The sequence below is a fragment of the Musca autumnalis genome, unplaced genomic scaffold (assembly GCF_047663935.1).
Source record: "Musca autumnalis isolate F117 unplaced genomic scaffold, ASM4766393v1 scaffold_2, whole genome shotgun sequence".
In the NCBI taxonomy this organism is placed as follows: Eukaryota; Metazoa; Arthropoda; class Insecta; order Diptera; family Muscidae; genus Musca; species Musca autumnalis.
In genome coordinates, this window is record NW_027411755.1 from 29,289,112 (window position 1) to 29,309,973 (window position 20,862).

General features: G+C 31.6%; 1 protein-coding gene across 1 annotated transcript; it reads right to left on the reverse strand.

Moving 5' to 3' along the window:
* Positions 1-238: 238 nt before the first annotated feature.
* LOC141392608 (pickpocket protein 19-like) lies at positions 239-20,468 on the reverse strand. The gene is made up of 4 exons (XM_073965541.1): positions 20,219-20,468; positions 19,492-20,149; positions 19,285-19,435; positions 239-354 (listed from the first exon to the last, which is right to left on the reverse strand). The coding sequence occupies exons 1-3, from the start codon at positions 20,374-20,376 to the stop codon at positions 19,304-19,306; spliced, it is 948 nt and encodes a 315-aa protein (XP_073821642.1). The 5' UTR covers positions 20,377-20,468; the 3' UTR covers positions 239-354; positions 19,285-19,303.
* Between the last annotated feature and the right edge of the window lie 394 nt (positions 20,469-20,862).

Below are 20,862 nucleotides of genomic sequence, written 5' to 3' on the forward strand. Positions count from 1 at the left end.
AACATATGATTTAAGATGTACTCCAACTATAAATACGCACTAAAACAATAATATTTTCAAGATGACTGGTTTTACAATTATTTTTATATCATAAATATTTTTTATCTTATTATAATACTACATATGTAAGCAGAAAATTCTATATATTTTCCCTCCTAATAATGTCCGATTTTAAATACTGCTTTACCATAATACGTTTAGCTTGTAAACTCTGATGTTTTAGATGAAGACGATTGCCCGAGCGTAAGTAACGAATTCCCAGCTTGGGTACATCGAAAAATGAAAAATATAGAATTTCCGTAATACCAATAAGAGAACAGCCAAAGAAAAGGCCAGCTAAACCACCAAAAGAAGCTGAAAAAGAAAATAAAAAATACATTTACTTGAATTAATACAATATATCTCTCACCTATCAAATCCACAAATGGATAAACAGCTGAGGTCTCATAAACCCGCATTGTATGCCTTAAATAATATACAGCAAGTTCAATTTTTGTATTATTATCATTGACATTATCATTCGGAATGTGTTGTATGATAAAGTCGGGAAAATAATCCATTGACATGCAATTGAAATGACATGGACAATTCATGCCATGTCCGGCGTTCTGAACATATTGGGCTTCTTCTTTGTTTTCAAATGACCTTAGAAAAGCTGCGGAAACCAAAGAAGAATTTATTGGAGATCTTCTTAGAGGTTATATTTGTGGTATTACCTTCATGCCTATACAAACATACCAAATCGGTTAAAAGGCATGGCCTAAAACGTCCTGGAGGATAAAATAAATCCAATGAACAATTACAATATAGTTCCATATACTCTTGCTGGCATTCGGCAACACAATTTTCCCACATATATTTATGGCCTTGCAGAGATTTGAAGAATATCGTGCCAAGTTCATCCTGGAAGTTTTTTTAAATATATTTTATTAGCAAAGAACCCGCTGTTTCGTATGCAGATGGATATAAAAACAAATAATAGAGGTATAGAACTTTAAGTTGTCATTACTTTTCAATATGGAGACCGGTTTACCAGCTGTCAAGTGATTTATTCACAGTTTGGTTTGCCAATTCACCATGCTTCCAAGACCTTGTGATTTAACACCGCTAGGCTACTTTCTGTGAGTCTATGTAAAGGCCATTGGAAGACAACATTCGCCGTGTTATTGCCGATATACGGCCACAAATGCTGGGAAAAGTAATCGAAAATTGGATGTCCAGATTGGACTATATCGGCGCCAGCGGTGGCCATATGCCAGATTATCTTTCGTTGTTTTATTGCAACTTCAAGTCTATACCTCTATAAAAGAACACCCTTCAATATAGAAATGGCGAAAACTGAAAATTTTGTTGCACTAATACCAATTTTAAATAATATTTAGTTCGATTTTCAAAATGATCAGCCGTATCTCATCCATACACATTAACAGCGAGACCAACGCTGCACATCAACACTACACTAAACACTACCCTAAATCCCTACACCCACAACAAATTGTGTGCCATTAAGCACTTTTCGTATACTTCGACGACATATCTCAACCCTACACTGACATTAATACCAAAAAATTAACAGTAATGTTAATTCCAAATTTCAAGATTCCAACTGAAAAAAGAAGCTGGCAACCCTACGTGTGTCAAGACGTGTTTTTCTCACAGTTCGATCGCTCTCTAATAAAACGACTTTTTAATTGGAAAATATAATACCATTTACACCGAGAATTACACCAGTGAATCAATAAACAAATTTTTTAAAAGAACTGCAAAAAAATGCCTGGAAAACAAAGAAAAAGCATTGCTAAACCTATAATATTTTGTGCCCATTGCAAATTACAAATACAACAAAATGATGATTCGATGCAATGTGACGCAGGGATGGAAAATTAAAAATTTCAAACAGTACTAAAATGGTACTTTTTTCATTGAAAAGGTACTTTTTTACTATTTTTAAGGAAAAAAATTTTGTTCAGTAAAAAACAACAACAAAGGCTTATATCTATGTAATCTGAAGAATATTTCAAAATTTCAATAATTAATTTTGTCATTCCGTTTGTAACACATCGAAATATTCGTCGGAGACTCTATAAAGTATTTAACCAAGTCCGTGTCTGTTGAATTCCAGATACAGCTCTCAATATTAAATATGGAGTTTTTTTTGTTATGGAAGCTTCAATTACTCCTAGGAAGTTTGGTATTGAAAATGGGCTCTATTCGGTTCACCATACAACGGTACCTCCCGATTTTCGGTATATTGAAGGTTTGAGCCACATTATCATACCAAAATTGTTGAAATTTGGTATTTAGTCTTCGTTGGGGCTACAAAACTCTCCCCCAGAAATTTGTCAGTGCAGGTCCACGTTCTGATATAGCCCCCATAGAACGGTCTTTTGAAAGTTTTACCCTCATTATCCCATCGAAATTACTGAAATTAGATACTTTGTATTCGATATGGATATAAAACATTCCTATAGAGAATGTGGGTATAGATGCAAGTTTTAAATAGCCTAGAGCTGGCAAACTATCGATAGTTCGACTATCGATAGTCAGACTGTCGATAGTTTTCTAGCACCAATATGGCCCCCATAGAAGAGGTATTGCACATTCTCATATTGGAATGTGCTTCGATACCGCTCGTTGTAATGTCTTTTAAATGATTAGCCTAGCCTACCGTTGTGACTGTAACTTGATATTTCGGATTCTCAAAGGGTGGAAGAACTCCACGAAGAAAATGATCAATATAGGTTCATATTTTGGTATATTCCCAACATATATCCAGATTTTTAAAATTTCTAGTACCCTTATCTTGAATATTGCATTTTTAGTTCCACATAAAATTTTTCTAGACTAGAGTATGGAAATGGTACTGTATTGACCGCGGGGGTACTTCGGTACTTTTTATAGTGAAATGGTACTGAAAAAAGTACTATTGTACTGAATTTTCCATCCCTGATGTGACGTTTGTGAAAAGTTTCTCCATGCACGTTGTACGAAGTTAGACGAGAAAAAAATCGATGCTCTCATTGAAGACCGATCTCTTGAGTACAAATGTTTTTTATGCATGCCTAGTGAAACGTCGTTGATGAGTGAATTGAGTGAAATAAAGTCTCAACTTACTCAATTACGCGAAATAAAAGAAACTATGCAATTTATGTCAACACAGTATGACGAAATATTAAAAGGAGTTCATAAGAACAATAAGAAAATAGAGAAGTTGGAAAAGGAGAATCAAAATTTGAGAGAAGAAGTTAACTGTCTCAAATCATCTGTTAAACTTTTAAATGACGTTCGTGTAATGAACGATTGTGTCATAAATGGTTTGGTAAACAGAGAGAATGTTGAAGCTATCGACTTGTTGTTGGAAATCTCAAAGAAAGTTGAAGCAAACATAAATAAAGAAGATGTTGATGATGCATATTTTGTAAACAAAAATAAAAACACGGGAAATAAAACATCCATGATTGTCAAAGTTGCAAATTCTAAATCGAAATCCAAACTGATGAATGAAAAATCAAAACTAAAAAATGTTGATGATTTGAAAGGAGTGTACGTCAACGATTTTTTGAGTCGTGAATCTCTACAACTATTTAATTACGCCAAGTCTTTGAAATCTGTGGGATTCAAATATGTTCATACCAAACATGGCAACGTTTTTGTTAAAAAAGATGAAAATTCTAAGCCGATCCGTTTAAACTCAATGAAAGATGTTGATAATATTTTGTGTAAAAGGGTTGGAATAAGATCTTGTCAACGAAAAATTCCTGTGGATGAAGATGAAATCAGTACTGAAGACGAATGTGAAGAAGATGGAACCTTTGAGTCACCAAATTAAAATAATCTAAAACATATAGTAATATTAAAGTTTTAAACTTTAAAAAATTAATGATTTTGAACTATTTTTATAACGTAAATTCTTTCAATGAGTATTCAATCAATAAATTAAATAAAAATTCAATGAATATATTGTCTTTCAATGTGAGAAGTATTTCATCGCTGAATAAATTTAATGAATTCAAAAGAGTTATAAGTGAGTTAAATTGCATACCTTAGATCATTGCTGTACAAGAAACATGGTTTGATCGGAAAATTACCAATATGTATATATGCGATGGATAGCTTCAAAGCGATTCACCGTTGCAGGAAAGATTCGTATGGGGGAACAACCGTTTACATAACAGAAACTATTAAAGATGATGTTTTACTTAACCAAAGTGACAATTTCGTTGATGTGATAGTTTTGTCTTTGCCAGACATAAAAATAAACGGTCAACCTGTAAAAATCTTTTCTATATACAGATCACAAAAATGTTCATATAACATTTTCTTACAAAAACTGGAAATATTTCTCTTGAAAATTAACAATTCACCTTGCATTGTCATGGGAGATTTAAATGTAAACTTGCTTAATTTTAACAACCAAAAAAATGCCCTAATTGACATATTTGCTGAATCAAAATTGGAATCGTGTCACAATCTTGTTACACGGCCTTCTAGCAAATCTTGTTTGGATTGCGTTTTTAGTAATGTGTCTAGATGTTTATCCGTATATTCCAGGGTTTCGGAGTCGGAGTCGGAGTCGGAGTCTACGAGTCGGAGTCGAGCAATTTTACTGGAGTCGGAGTCGGAGTCTGAGTCGAAAAAAATAACTCGACTCCGACTCCGGGCAAAATTTTTTCCACGTTATAGAAATATAACATTAAATTTGAAACAAGAACTTTTTTAAACTCATTATTTATTGAAATTAATGATTTTTCCAATCTCGAGGTCTTTTGTATTAATATTTCTTTATTTGTCGATATTTCGCAATCATTTAAATTGCATCTTCAGGATATTCTACAATAATTCATAAATGCAATTTAAATGATTGCGAAATATCGATAAATAAAGAAATATTAAAAAATATTACATTTTTGCAAACAAAAGTAAAGTTCTATGACAATCGAATTAAGACTGGACCTTTCGTCAGAAGTCTTACTGGTCTTCTCACAAAGGTCTATTGGTATTCTCATCTTGTCTTTTATGAGAAGTCATCCTTGTCTTCTATAAAAGACATTGTGATATATATGGGAAATCTTACTGAATACCCTGTGACACAAAATGGAAGTTAATATCTGGGGGAGGAAAATTCCTTTTGGGAATGAAAGCCCCAATTGAGAACCCCAATGGATCCCATAGCTGAAATTTCTGAGTCATGACATAATGTTTTTTTTTTTTTATTTGACCCCTATCAATCATTGAGAAAATAGTTTTATATCTCTGTTTGGAGATATTTTTTCATCATTTTTAGATGACATGTTTTCAGTTAAATGGAATGAGGAAACTTTCTGTCAAATATCCTAGCTCAGTTTCTTCCATGTCCTTTTTGTTCTTGAACCAAAAAAGTAAAACAAAATTAAAGTTTCTACAAAAATGTTCCACCGAAAATTATATGAAGAAATCGACATTGTCACGTTTTCATTGTCTTTTATCAGTTTTACCCGTTACTTTCTCAAAAAACAGTATGAAAACATGGCAATATCGATTTCTCGTCCTAGTGAACCGACCCTACTTGAAATGTTCCTAGCAACATTTTTGTAGAATATTTTCATGCACGAAATCTCATCGTTTGCTAATTTTTCAGTTCCAGAAAACATCCATCTGCCTACGTGCTGAGTGGTGTACACAATATATCTCAAATATTTCAATAAAATTATCCACACCACACCAAGTTCAAAATGTGAGGGTTTAATGGGTGATCCCTACTTATAAATTTCAGAAAAAAGTAGAAAGTATAAGTAGCATAGAATATGTGGTAAAATTTGTAAGTCGATCGGAACAATATTGCCACAGTATGAGCGTTGGATGGGAACAATTTATTTTATTTTGTATGCAGCATATAAACTGTGTTTTTCTCGCGATAGTTTTTGAGATAGAGTTTGCACCGCAAAATACTTTAATAAAAAAAGGATTCGTAGACGACCTCAAAACTTGGTAATATTTTTCTCTTTCAGATGAAGAAAAAAATCTGCCATAAAGTTAAGTAGTTTTTTCGGGAAAAAATCATGAAAAGTGGCTTTAATTGTGCTTTACAACTGGGGGTCTCCTTTTGAGGCTAAGCACAACAAATTCTTGGCTTACATCCAGTTTGAAACTTGGTCGTGAATTGCTTATAGTTTTTATTGCATGTAGTCCTTACGATTTGTATTGCCCCATCATTTTCAAATATTTTGAAGGCTTAAAGATTCTCTCATGCGGAAGAATTCCGTCCAGAATATACTCGTGCAAAAAAAGGAAAACCGAAAGAAAACTTTCTAACTTTGATATTTGTCAATGTAAGATTCGGCAGAAACAGTATTGATATGTTCGAATGTATTTGAACTAACACATTAGCCTATATAGGAAAAAATTACAATTTTGTGCACATTTTAATACTTTTTAAGTGGTATAGGAATTCACTCTCGGAGTCGACCCGGAGTCTGAGTCGGAGTCGGAGTCGTAAAAAAAACTCGCCTGGAGTCGGAGTCGGAGTCGAGCCGAAAATACCTCGACTCCGAAACCCTGGTATATTCAATTGAGAATAATTTCGCTGATCACAACATGATTGTTTGTACAGTAGAGTTAACAGAACCAATGATTCAAACTACTTATGAAAAACGTTGCTATATTAATTACGATGATGTCGGAAAATTCCTTGATATGCATTTATTGTTTGATGAAAGTATGACATGTTCTGTTTTAAGTAAGAATTTAATAGACATTTTTTCGACAGCGATAGATCAATGCACAACAATCTCTATGTCGCCTGTTAATAAAAAAAGAAAGATTAATCCGTGGATTAATGATGCTTTGGAACGTTTGATTGATTATAAAAATAATCTCTTATCTAAAAGAAGGAAGAATAGGCACAACAAGGAAATATCTGAAATACTTAAAAGAACGAGCAAAATTATAAAAAAGTGTAGTAGGTTTTTAATGGAAAATTATTATAAAAATAACTTAGAAAAATGCCGCGGTGACACAAAGAAAACGTGGAAATGTTTGAACAAACATTTAGGGAAACAGCGTACAACTGTACCTGAAATTGTTACAGAAAATGGAGTTGTTTTATCATTAAACCAAGATAAAGTTGAGTACTTAAATAAATTCTTCTCAGATTCAATAGATAAATTACGTTCGGGAGTAGCAAGTTATGCCGATGATAATATTAATGTTTTTGGAACTTTGGTTCCAACTAACAAAAGCTTTAATCTTGAACCAGTTTCCTCTGATGTCATAGAAAGTATAATGGAAAAGTTACAGAGACATAAAGCCCCTGTAGGCCTATTCTGTAACTTTTATCGACTAAAAAGTTGTTAAAATTTCTTTTGTTTTTGTAACAAAAACAAAACAAACAAATTAGATTGTTGTAAAATAAACAATGAGTAAAGTTGTTAAAAAGTTACAGAATAGGTACCCTGGTTTTGATAAAATTACTTCGAAATTACTGCTAACAAGGAAATATGCAGTAGCACAGATTCTTTCTAATATTTTTATCTCAATGACCAACGAGTCAATTTTTCCAGACATATTGAAAATGCAGAAGATAGTGCCAATTCCTAAATGCTCCAATACACAATCGATTCAAAATTATCGACCGATTAATACGCTTTCTACTATAAGCAAAGTCATTGAAAGTCAATCAACTGAGTGAATATCTTGAAAGTAATAAATTCATATATGAGCGTCAATATGGTTTTAAAAAGGGTTCAGGTACAAATGAATGTGTCGTAAATCTGATTGATTGTGTATGTAGTGGTGTTTTTTGATCTTTCGAAGGCATTCGAATTAGTTGATCATGATATTCTAATTCAAAAACTTAAAATTATTGGTTTTTCTCCCAACACACTTATGTCATTTAAGAGCTACTTGACCATGAGAAAACAATACGTACAAATTGAAGATGATACCAGCAGTATACGTCCAGTCTTATGTGGGGTTCCGCAAGGAAGTGCACTTGGACCTCTACTGTTCAAAATATATATAGATGATATTAAAAATATTAACTTTTACGGCAAATTATTTATGTTTGCTGATGATATCAGCTTAATTTACAACTACAATTATACGAGAGTATTACAAACACAAATCGAATATGATGCCTCCATACTTTGCGAATATTTGCGGATAAATAAACTCGTATTGAATTCAAATAAAACTAAATTTATACGTTTTCGACCGTATGCTTCTAAAAATGATGAGGTTGTGAGCATTCATGTGGATGGTAATGAGATTATTGAGTCGGACAGTGTAAAATATCTTGGAATGCACCTAAGAAGAAATTTGTTATGGGATGAGCACATCGGCAATCTTAAATCCATGATGGCATCGGGAATAGGAATATTGTATAAGTTTAAAAACAAATTTGGTGTTGATCTGGAAATGATGCTATACCAGTCTTTAATTCATTCGCGTTTAACGTATCTACCAATGATATATGCATCAAGGAATACGACAACCTTAAGATCTGTGCAGGCAGCTCAAAGCTCAGCATTGAAAATTGTTTTTAACCTTCCCCGAAGATTTGGTACAATTGAACTTTTTAAAAATTATGCTAAAAACATACTTCCAATAAAAGGTTTATACAAACAGCAAGTAAATATGTATGTATTTAAATGTTTGAGAGGGGTAGGATCACTAACTAATAACTTTATTACAAATTTAATTGTTACACAACGAATAACAAGGCAGTCAAGGAATTTAAACATCGCTCGTTGTCGCTTAGAACTTACTAAGCAACGCATCGCACATATTGGTCCCATGCAATATAACTTATTACCAGAAGAGCTAAAAGAAATCGTGGAATTTTCGAATTTTAAACGGAAGTTAAAGGATTACTTAATAGAAAATGTTGAAATACTTCTTCCATTGTAAATATCAAAAAACATAAAACTCCATTATTAGATAACATTTAATAAAATATTATTAAAATATATATATATTATTGTGTAATTATGAATTGATAATATTGTTAATATTGCCAGCTAGCCTCTACAAAGCCATTTGGGCGCTGAGGCATCTCAAAAAATATTTACAATAGTTTCAAGTAAATATTTTTTGAGAAATAAAGGATTATATTTAAAAAAAAAAAAACTGTATCCGTTCGTCCAATTCCAAATTGTACCAAACTTAGAACCATTTCGTACTCTTCGTACCCATAAGTAAGATTTTCGAAATCTACATCAATCCTTCACTTTAACAGTTATCTTAATTCCGAGTTTCAGGACTCCAGCTCTATCCGTTAAACCAAATCTCAATTGTACCAAATTTAGAACAATTTAGAATTTTCCTTCCTCAATCCAACAGGCCAACAATAGTTATAACTTCAAATTGCAGGATTCTACCGCCATCCGTTCATCTAAATCCAAATTGTACCAAATTTAGTACCAATTAATACTTTTCGTACCCATAAGTACGATTTTAAAAACTACTTGAATCCTACACTTCGACTGTAATTGTAATTCCAAATTTCAGGATTCCAGCTCTATTAATTCACCCAAAACCAAATTGTACGACATGTAGTACTTTTCTTACCCATAAGTACGACTTTCCAAAACCAACTGAATCCTACACTTCTTCAGTAATAATAATTCCAAATTTAAGGATTCCAGCTCTATCCGTTCACAAAAATCCATATTGTACCATATTTAGTACTTCTCTTAACCGTAAGTACGAATTTTCAAAACTTCCTCAATCCTACACTCCAACAGTAATTTTAATTCCAAATTCCAACCGTTTACTAAAATCCAAATTGTAACAAATTTTAGTATTTTCCGTACCCATAAGAATGAATTGCCACAACTCCCTCAGCCATACACTTCAACAGTAATTTTAATTCCGAATTTCAGGAGTCCAGTTCAATCTGTTCACTCAAATCCAAATTGTACCAAATTTAGTACTGCTCGTACCCATAAGTACGAATTTCCAAAACTTCCGCAATACCACACTCCAACAGTAGCCTTAATTCAAAACTTCAGTATTCCAGTTCTATTCGTTCACCCAAATACAAGTTGTACCAAATTAAGTACCATTTAGTGCTTTCCGTTCCCATAAGTACGAATTTCCAAATCTACCTCAATTATTCAGTCAAACAGTAATCTTAATTCCAAATTTTAGGATTCCAGCTCTATCCGTTCATCCAAATTGTACCAAATGTAGTACCACTTAGTACTTTTCGTATCCATAACTATGAATATCCAAAACTACCTCAGTATTAAACTCCAACAGTAATTTCAGCATCCCAACAGTAATTTTCGATTTTCAGGAATCAAGCGCTATCTGTTCACCCAAATCCAAATTGTACCAAATTTAGTGCCCATAAGTACGAATTTCCAAAACTACCTTAACAGTGGGATTAGTTATTTGATTTACATACGAGAGAGTTTTTAAATGTTTCTGTTGAATTCGCATGTAAACAAATTCACCGGTCAGATTTATTCTTGAGCTCGAATCGTCATAAAACTGGGCCAGAGTTCTTTGTTTCAATACAAAGAACTAATACTTTTTCACTGATGTGGATTTTTAAAAAAAAATATATTCCTTTCACCGACGCTGACGTGGATTTAAACGGACGTGGATTTTTAAGATAAATAACTTTTCCATCGACGTGCATTTTTTAAAAAAATATTATTTTCACTGAAGTAGATTTTTTAAAAATTACTTTTCTTAAGGACGTGAATTTTTTAAACAATATCTTAAAAAAATATTTTTTTAAGGACGTGGATTTTTAAAAGAATATGTTTTTTCACCCACGTGGATTTTTTAAAGGAATATCTTTTTAAATAATATTTTATTAAATAATATTTTTTCTTAAGGACGTGGATTTTTAAAAGGATATTTTTTTCCGACGTGGATTTTTAGGAGAATATTTTTTTACCGACGTCGATTTTTAAAAATATATGTTCTTTTTACCGACTTGGATTTTTAGAGGAATATTTTTTTACCGACGTGGATTTTTTAGAAGAATATTCTTTTTCCGACGTGGATCTTTAAAAAAAAAAATTTTCCTTAAGGACTTGGATTTTTTAAAAGAAAATTCTTTTACCGACGTGGATTTTTTAAAAGAAAATTCCTTTACCGACGTGGATTTTTCAAAAGAAAATTCTTTTACAGACGTGGATTTTTTAAAAGAAAATTCTTTTACCGACGTGGATTTTTCAAAAGAAAATTATTTTACAGACGTGGATTTTTTAAAAGAAAATTCTTTTACCGACGTGGATTTTTTAAAAGAAAATTCTTTTACCGACGTGGATTTTTTAAAAGAAAATTCTTTTACCGACGTGGATTTTTTAAAAGAAAATTCTTTTACCGACGTGGATTTTTTAAAAGAAAATTCCTTTACCGACGTGGATTTTTCAAAAGAAAATTCTTTTACAGACGTGGATTTTTTAAAAGAAAATTCTTTTACCGACGTGCATTTTTCAAAAGAAAATTATTTTACAGACGTGGATTTTTTAAAAGAAAATTCTTTTACCGACGTGGATTTTTTAAAAGAAAATTCTTTTACCGACGTGGATTTTTTAAAAGAAAATTCTTTTACCGACGTGGATTTTTTTAGAAGAAAATTCTTTTACCGACGTGGATTTTTTAAAAGAAAATTCTTTTACCGACGTGGATTTTTTAAAAGAAAATTCTTTTACCGACGTGGATTTTTTAAAAGAAAATTCTTTTACCGACGTGGATTTTTTAAAAGAAAATTCTTTTACCGACGTGGATTTTTTAAAAGAAAATTCTTTTACCGACGTGGATTTTTTAAAAGAAAATTCTTTTACCGACGTGGATTTTTTAAAAGAAAATTCTTTTACCGACGTGGATTTTTTAAAAGAAAATTCTTTTACCGACGTGGATTTTTTAAAAGAAAATTCTTTTACCGACGTGGATTTTTTAAAAGAAAATTCTTTTACCGACGTGGATTTTTTAAAAGAAAATTCTTTTACCGACGTGGATTTTTTAAAAGAAAATTCTTTTACCGACGTGGATTTTTTAAAAGAAAATTCTTTTACCGACGTGAATTTTTTAAAAGAAAATTCTTTTACCGACGTGGATTTTTTAAAAGAAAATTCTTTTACCGACGTGGATTTTTTAAAAGAAAATTCTTTTACCGACGTGGATTTTTTAAAAGAAAATTCTTTTACCGACGTGGATTTTTTAAAAGAAAATTCTTTTACCGACGTGGATTTTTTAAAAGAAAATTCTTTTACCGACGTGGATTTTTTAAAAGAAAATTCTTTTACCGACGTGGATTTTTTAAAAGAAAATTCTTTTACCGACGTGGATTTTTTAAAAGAAAATTCTTTTACCGACGTGGATTTTTTAAAAGAAAATTCTTTTACCGACGTGGATTTTTTAAAAGAAAATTCTTTTACCGACGTGGATTTTTTAAAAGAAAATTCTTTTACCGACGTGGATTTTTTAAAAGAAAATTCTTTTACCGACGTGGATTTTTTAAAAGAAAATTCTTTTACCGACGTGGATTTTTTAAAAGAAAATTCTTTTACCGACGTGGATTTTTTAAAAGAAAATTCTTTTACCGACGTGGATTTTTTAAAAGAAAATTCTTTTACCGACGTGGATTTTTTAAAAGAAAATTCTTTTACCGACGTGGATTTTTTAAAAGAAAATTCTTTTACCGACGTGAATTTTTTAAAAGAAAATTCTTTTACCGACGTGGATTTTTTAAAAGAAAATTCTTTTACCGACGTGGATTTTTTAAAAGAAAATTCTTTTACCGACGTGGATTTTTTAAAAGAAAATTCTTTTACCGACGTGAATTTTTTAAAAGAAAATTCTTTTACCGACGTGGATTTTTTAAAAGAAAATTCTTTTACCGACATGGTTTTTTTAAAAGAAAATTCTTTTACCGACGTGGATTTTTTAAAAGAAAATTCTTTTACCGACGTGAATTTTTTAAAAGAAAATTCTTTTACCGACGTGGATTTTTTAAAAGAAAATTCTTTTACCGACGTGGATTTTTTAAAAGAAAATTCTTTTACCGACGTGGATTTTTTAAAAGAAAATTCTTTTACCGACGTGGATTTTTTAAAAGAAAATTCTTTTACCGACGTGGATTTTTTAAAAGAAAATTCTTTTACCGACGTGGATTTTTAAAAGAAAATTCTTTTACCGACGTGGATTTTTTAAAAGAAAATTCTTTTACCGACGTGGATTTTTTAAAAGAAAATTCTTTTACCGACGTGGATTTTTTTAAAGAAAATTCTTTTACCGACGTGAATTTTTTAAAAGAAAATTATTTTACTGACGTGGATTTTTTAAAAGAAAATTATTTTACTGACGTGGATTTTTTAAAAGAAAATTATTTTACTGACGTGGATTTTTTAAAAGAAAATTATTTTACTGACGTGGATTTTTTAAAAGAAAATTCTTTTACCGACGTGGATTTTTTAAAAGAAAATTCTTTTACCGACGTGGATTTTTTAAAAGAAAATTCTTTTACCGACGTGGATTTTTTAAAAGAAAATTCTTTTACCGACGTGAATTTTTTAAAAGAAAATTCTTTTACCGACGTGGATTTTTTAAAAGAAAATTCTTTTACCGACGTGGTTTTTTTAAAAGAAAATTCTTTTACCGACGTGGATTTTTTAAAAGAAAATTCTTTTACCGACGTGGATGTTTTAAAAGAAAATTCTTTTACCGACGTGGATTTTTTAAAAGAAAATTCTTTTACCGACGTGAATTTTTTAAAAGAAAATTCTTTTACCGACGTGAATTTTTTAAAAGAAAATTCTTTTACCGACGTGGATTTTTTAAAAGAAAATTATTTTACCGACGTGGATTTTTTAAAAGAAAATTCTTTTACCGACGTGGATTTTTTAAAAGAAAATTCTTTTACCGACGTGGATTTTTTAAAAGAAAATTCTTTTACCGACGTGGATTTTTTAAAAGAAAATTCTTTTACCGACGTGGATTTTTTAAAAGAAAATTCTTTTACCGACGTGGATTTTTTAAAAGAAAATTCTTTTACCGACGTGGATTTTTTAAAAGAAAATTATTTTACTGACGTGGATTTTTTAAAAGAAAATTATTTTACTGACGTGGATTTTTTAAAAGAAAATTATTTTACTGACGTGGATTTTTTAAAAGAAAATTATTTTACCGACGTGGATTTTTTAAAAGAAAATTCTTTTACCGACGTGGATTTTTTAAAAGAAAATTCTTTTACCGACGTGGATTTTTTAGAAGAAAATTCTTTTACCGACGTGGATTTTTTAAAAGAAAATTATTTTACCGACGTGGATTTTTTAAAAGAAAATTATTTTACCGACGTGGATTTTTTAAAAGAAAATTCTTTTACCGACGTGGATTTTTTAAAAGAAAATTCTTTTACCGACGTGGATTTTTTAAAAGAAAATTCTTTTACCGACGTGGATTTTTTAAAAGAAAATTCTTTTACCGACGTGGATTTTTTAAAAGAAAATTCTTTTACCGACGTGGATTTTTTAAAAGAAAATTCTTTTACCGACGTGGATTTTTTAAAAGAAAATTCTTTTACCGACGTGGATTTTTTAAAAGAAAATTCTTTTACCGACGTGGATTTTTTAAAAGAATATTTTTTTACCGACGTGGATTTTTTAAAAGAAAATTCTTTTACCGACGTGGATTTTTTAAAAGAAAATACTTTTACCGACGTGGATTTTTTAAAAGAAAATTCTTTTACCGACGTGGATTTTTTAAAAGAAAATTCTTTTACCGACGTGGATTTTTTAAAAGAAAATTCTTTTACCGACGTGGATTTTTTAAAAAATATTTTCCTTAAGGACGTGGATTTTTTAAAAAATATTTTCCTTAAGGACGTGGATTTTTTAAAAAATATTTTCCTTAAGGACGTGGATTTTTTAAAAAATATTTTCCTTAAGGACGTGGATTTTTTAAGAGAATATTTTTTTACCGACGTCGATTTTTAATAAGACGTTTTTTTACCAACTTGGATTTTTTAAAAGACGTTTTTTTTACCGACTTGGATTTTTTAAAAGAATAATTTTTTACCAACTTGGATTTTTTAAAAGAATAATTTTTTACCGACTTGGATTTTTTAAAAGAATAATCTTTTACCGACGTACAATGGTTCAAGAAACGATTTTCCTGGCCAAAAATCAGATATTAAATTTCTATATGGGATTCGATAGTAAACATATTGAAACTAAGGAAACCAAAAAATTGGGTCAAAATATTGGAAGGTGCGGGCGTGGGGTGCCCCTAAAGACGAACATTTTTCCCATGTTTGAGAAATACGTAATTTTTGAAAACTTCTGGAGAAAGAAATTGCTATTTCTCGGAAACTATAACATATATTGCATTCGCTGTTTTTTGTTAGGTAGGTAGAATTGTGGCCTTTAAAAATTAAACAAATTACTGTGGCGTTTACACAACATGAGCTATTTTACTTTTCCTCAGGTACTAAATTTTATGAAATTCCAAATTTAGTGGACTAGAACTTTTGTGGAACAACATGGAACAATGTTCTGTTTCCACAGAAATATGCCAGAGAGTTTCCTCTTTCAGCCCATTTATACTTTTGTTCCCGTCATGTTACGTCCGTTTAACACTTTTTTAAATTTATTGAAATTACATGGGTAAAAATGTGTGTTTTTCCATAAAAATTCCCATATGAAATAAAGCTTTTTTACACAAATTGTATATTTTTATGTGAAAAATTTGTGAAAAAAATTTTAATTTTTTTTTTTCGAAAAACTTTTTTATTAATTTTTTTTTTTGGTATTTTTATAATTTATTTATTGGCGTTTGACCTTCTTTAATATATAAGAAGATAAAAAGACACAAAAACACTGATATTTTGATGAAAAATAGTAAAAAATTCAAAAGTTTAAATTTGACATTGAATTCCTCTGCAACTACCCTACTGAATTTGTGTTATCTGTCTAACAAAAAAAGAATTGTGAAAATATCTTTATCCGTTCAAAAGTTACAGAATTTTGACCAGGAAAAAACTATTCTGAACCACTGTGCGACGTGCCTTTTTTAAAAAAATATTTTTTTACGGAACTGAATTTTCGATTGTTTGAGTGGAGTATTTGAATTTTTTTGAATTTTTTAAAAAATATTTTCCTTTAGGACTTGTGTTTTTTAAAAGAATAGTTTTTTTCACCTACTTGGATTCTTTAAAAGAAAATTTTTTTAAAAAAATATTTTTTTTTCACCATATTGGATTTTTTTCAACTACGTGGATTTTTTAAACGAATTTTTTTTTACCAACGTGGGAACGTGAGAACGTGGTTTAAAAAATCCTTTTTTGAGGATTTTAGATTTTAACAGAAATATTTTTCAAGAAAGTGGATATATAAAAAAATATTTTTGACGTGGAAATGATTATTATCAGATTAAAGCAAAATTTTTCAAGGACGTGAGTTTAAAACTAATTTTTCTAGGATTTTAAAAGAAAATGATCTTTCAAGGACGTGGATTTTTAAGATATATGTTTTAGTGAATTTTAAAAAAATTAAGGACATGGAGTAAAAAATAATTTTCAAGGACGTGTATTAAAAAAACATTTTTCAAGGACATGAATTAAAAAAAATCAAGAACTTGAATTATAAAAAAGCTATTGTTTAATGACAATGATTAAAAAAATAATTCTTTCAAAGAAGTGGATTGAAAACAACAACAAGGACGTGGATTTCAGAACAATAAAGTCAAGGACGTCGATTTCTAATAAATGTCTATTAATGGTAGTGTGTTTAAAACATATATTTATTTTTTTATTTTATTAATATTTTTTTTTTTTTTTGTGAGGATATAGATTAAAAAATATTTGTCTTAGGTCTTGCACTTAAAAAAATATTTTTCTTACGACATGAACTTAAAACAAAAATAAACAAGTAAGAAAAGTCTATAGTCGGACGGAGCCGACCATGGGATACCCTATACCACTATCCCTGGACAATCGCTCTCCACGGAACTTCTTTTCAATGATTGTGAAAATTTAATTATCAAATATCAGAGATGTAATGTATAATACTTATGACCAAAACCAAAAAGTTATCTAGCATGACAAAGACATTTTTGTAGCAGGAAAGGAAAATTTAGTTCACACAAACTAAAATGTAATGAAACTCACTTATGTAGTACTACTACTTCCGTTGTTTAACCGCTACGTTATTGAAATTTTTACCAATTTCACACAAAAGTTTCAGTCCATTTAACCCGCTAAGTATTATCTGATCTTCACGTTGGTTTGTACCCTTCTGCTTTATCATAAACTCAAACTTTGTTTAAAATTTTGCGGGTTATTATTTTGACCTACGGAGCCGCTACAAAATTGGTTAAAATTTCGTTTTTGGTCCATTTCATTCCCTGAACATTTCACGATCATCAGCAAAAAATAATCATTTCTATTCTGGCCCGAACCCAACCTCCTTAAAAAATTCGTTACAATCGGTCCATAATTGCGGCCTAAAGCTTGTTTACAATTTTTAATGGACGGACACACATCGCTAAATCGCTTTATCTCGTCGAGATATGAATTTTGGCATACCAACTAAGGGGTCTAGGACGAATATTTCGTGGTGTTACATAAACTTTTGGAGAGACAATATGTAGCATGAGATAAAAATGTGGTTCTCTACACAGAACCCATTATATATTAGGCATTAGCCCCGTTATCTAGCAAGCACTTATTTTAATTTACATCAGAGGAAAGGTCAGTAGTTTTTTTCCATATGTAGGCTACTTTGCGAAATATATATGTCCTCAAGGAATTAAAATATCGACCAAAAATACAAATTTTATATTTTTCATACAAAAGTAATGGTCCATTTCACCCGCTAAAGAATATCAGATCATCATTCAAAATTGTAGGCATCTTTTTCGACCTATACTCTTACCCGGTGCAAATGTCGTGACTATTGATGTATAATTGCGACTTCTAGCGAGTGTATTATTACACTACAAACAAATAACGGACTATATTAGGCTGTAACTCTGTTATCTGATCATGCACACCAACATAATTGGCATCAATTGAAAGGTCAAGCGTTCCACTTTCAAGTATATCTCACTTGCCTGGAATGTCACTTCCAGGAATTAAGATATAGGCTGTATATTAAAAATTTTCACAATTTTCACACAGAAGTTTTGGTCCATTTAACCCTCTAAATATTATCCGATCGCCATCTCAAATTGCAAGCTTCTTCTTTGTGATATACTCTTTCCTTATTTAAAATTACGCGTTGATCGGACTATTATTGAGACCTACAGAGCCGCTAGAAAATTGGATAAATATTATGTTTTTGGTCCATTTCACCCGCTAAACATTTCACGATCATCACCAATAAGAATATGGATCTATTCTGATCTGAACCCGACCTCCATACAAAATTTCGTGACGATCGGTCCATAATTGCGGCCTGGAGCGTGTTTACAATTTATAATGGACAGACGGACGGACGGACGGACGGACGGAAGGACGGACGGACACACATCTCAAAATCGCTTTATCTCGTCGAGATATGAAGATTGGTATACCACATTGGGGGTCTCCGACGAATATTTCGCGGTGTTACATGAATTTTTACCAAAACAAACTTATAATACCCTTTTCCACATTGTGGTATAGGGTATAAAAACAAAATATATTATTTTTCTGAACAAAAACAGGACAAATGCACAAAACGACCACGAAAACGCGACAAAATCGATTTGTTGTCAAGGAGAGCCGTACCTAAAATTTTCTGGCCGACATTTTTGCAGAACATTTCGAAGCTGAAAAACGTCATCTTGTGGTACTTTTATAGCGGCTCTTAAAATAAAGGACGAAAAGGACATTGAAGGAAGCGAGCTAGAAGGTCGAAGTGCTCTACGAAAATAATCCTCATTCGATTTGACTGAAGACATGTCATCTTAAATATAAGGCTAAATAACAGCGAACAATGATATAACGTTGACTCCAGATGGCTTTTGGGGTGTCCAGCAAAATATTCATCACGCCATATCGCGAAAGTTCGACTCACGGCGAATCTGTCCTTCGGGGTTCTGTATATACTCACCAAGGGCTTTCATCTCCAATAGGAATTTTCCACCCCCCAAAATTTCGGTTCACAGTGTTATTATTATATTTGAATTTCTATTCGTTATTAGCTATTTCTATCGGTATAAAATATGGATATAACCACAATGAACTATTTTCGCAATGGCCTGAAAAAAATTGTGGTGTAGGGTATCACATGGTCGGCCCCGTCCGACTATAACCTTTGCTTACTTGTTTTTAACTAATAATTGGTTTGCTCCTTCCCAACATACCTGAAACACACACTCTCTGTCATCGGGTGAAAAAAATCCTTGTATTGTTGTGATGTATGTGCATTTGGGCGGTTAAAGAAACCCATGCTCTAGTGTTTGTTGGAATTTCTCGATGTACATAACCCCAGACATGAGGCTCAACAAACATTACCTATTACAGGAATAAATATAGAAACTTTTTCATATATAGAACCAAATGCAACTTACCATAATCCCCTTCTTAAGTTGTGTTGTTGTTGGTGAATGCCAAGCTTCATGGATGTGTATGGCAACCCTTAAACCAGTTGAGGGACCTATGCCCGCCGAACGTCTGGGATAGTAAGGGTCTTCTTGGGCTCTTCGGGCACCCAACTCACCTTCAATGGTATTGAAAGCCAAACACATGCCTTTTTGGGAACGTCGGGGCGTAAAGATTTCACAACAATCATAGCTAACATTATGCCACGAACAATCCGAAAATATTTCATCACATTTCCAGGCCATAAATTCAACAGCCTGTGTGAAATTAATGTAATTTAAATCATACAAAAGCTTCTGGGGGAATAATTCGTAGAGATTCCGCAACATATCTAAACGATTAAATCGTAGGTTATCGTAAGCATTGAGGGTTTCCACAAACACCTGTTCGTATTCTGGGGTTTGGTGTTGCGGCTGTATAAATTCCACCTTAGCCTCTTCGTAACGTTGCCAATTTAAACGATTCAAATTACAAATTGTAACATCGGCAAAGGGTATCTTATATATGGGATAATGCAGTTCTGCAATGACAGTTTCGAAGGGTTTATAGCGACAAATGTAGATAATGTTCCATGCAATGATGCTAAAGAAGATAATTGATATTATCCAACCGGTTATGAGAAAAATTCTAGAATGTGAAGGAAGTAAGTTTTACATTTAAAGCTGGTAGTAGTCGTTGGATATTCTTCTAGCTTACCTTTGTAAGAGCTTTGTAGATTTTGAAAATATATCTGCAACCCCATGTACTGTGGATATTCTAAGCAAATCGTTGCATATATCCTCTACAAGTTTGGCCACACCAATTTTTCCATTTTTCTCCTCAATTCGTTTTGCATACTTTTCCCTCAGCTGCATTTTTTGTTGATGTGAACTTTCTACTTTATAGCTTTCGAGTGAACTGTCTGTCCACAGTCTCCATGCCAGATATTCGTGATTGTTTAATTGTGCAAAATGTGTTTGTTGGTGTGTGCTTGTGACATGTGACATGTGTCATTTGTGGGTGCTAACAATCAAATAATTTAAATCAGCCTAATAATTATTTCTTTAAGTTCTTATTTTTTGCAACCTTTTGTTACCAACAAGCGCCAATGCGGAGTGCATAGAGTAAAAAAGACAGGTAAATTGTACTCTACGTTCTGTGATTTCAGTCAGTAAACGTATTGGCTTACCCTAGCAAAAATATATTTTAATTCAGAATGTGCTAAAAAATTTGGGTCAAGCGGCTTTTAAGATTACCAAATAACACAACATCTAGTCTTGAACTGTCTTGAAATGAATTGAAATGTCTTGACTCAAAAAATTGCAAATCAACTACTTTATGAAGGTCCCATATCTATTGTA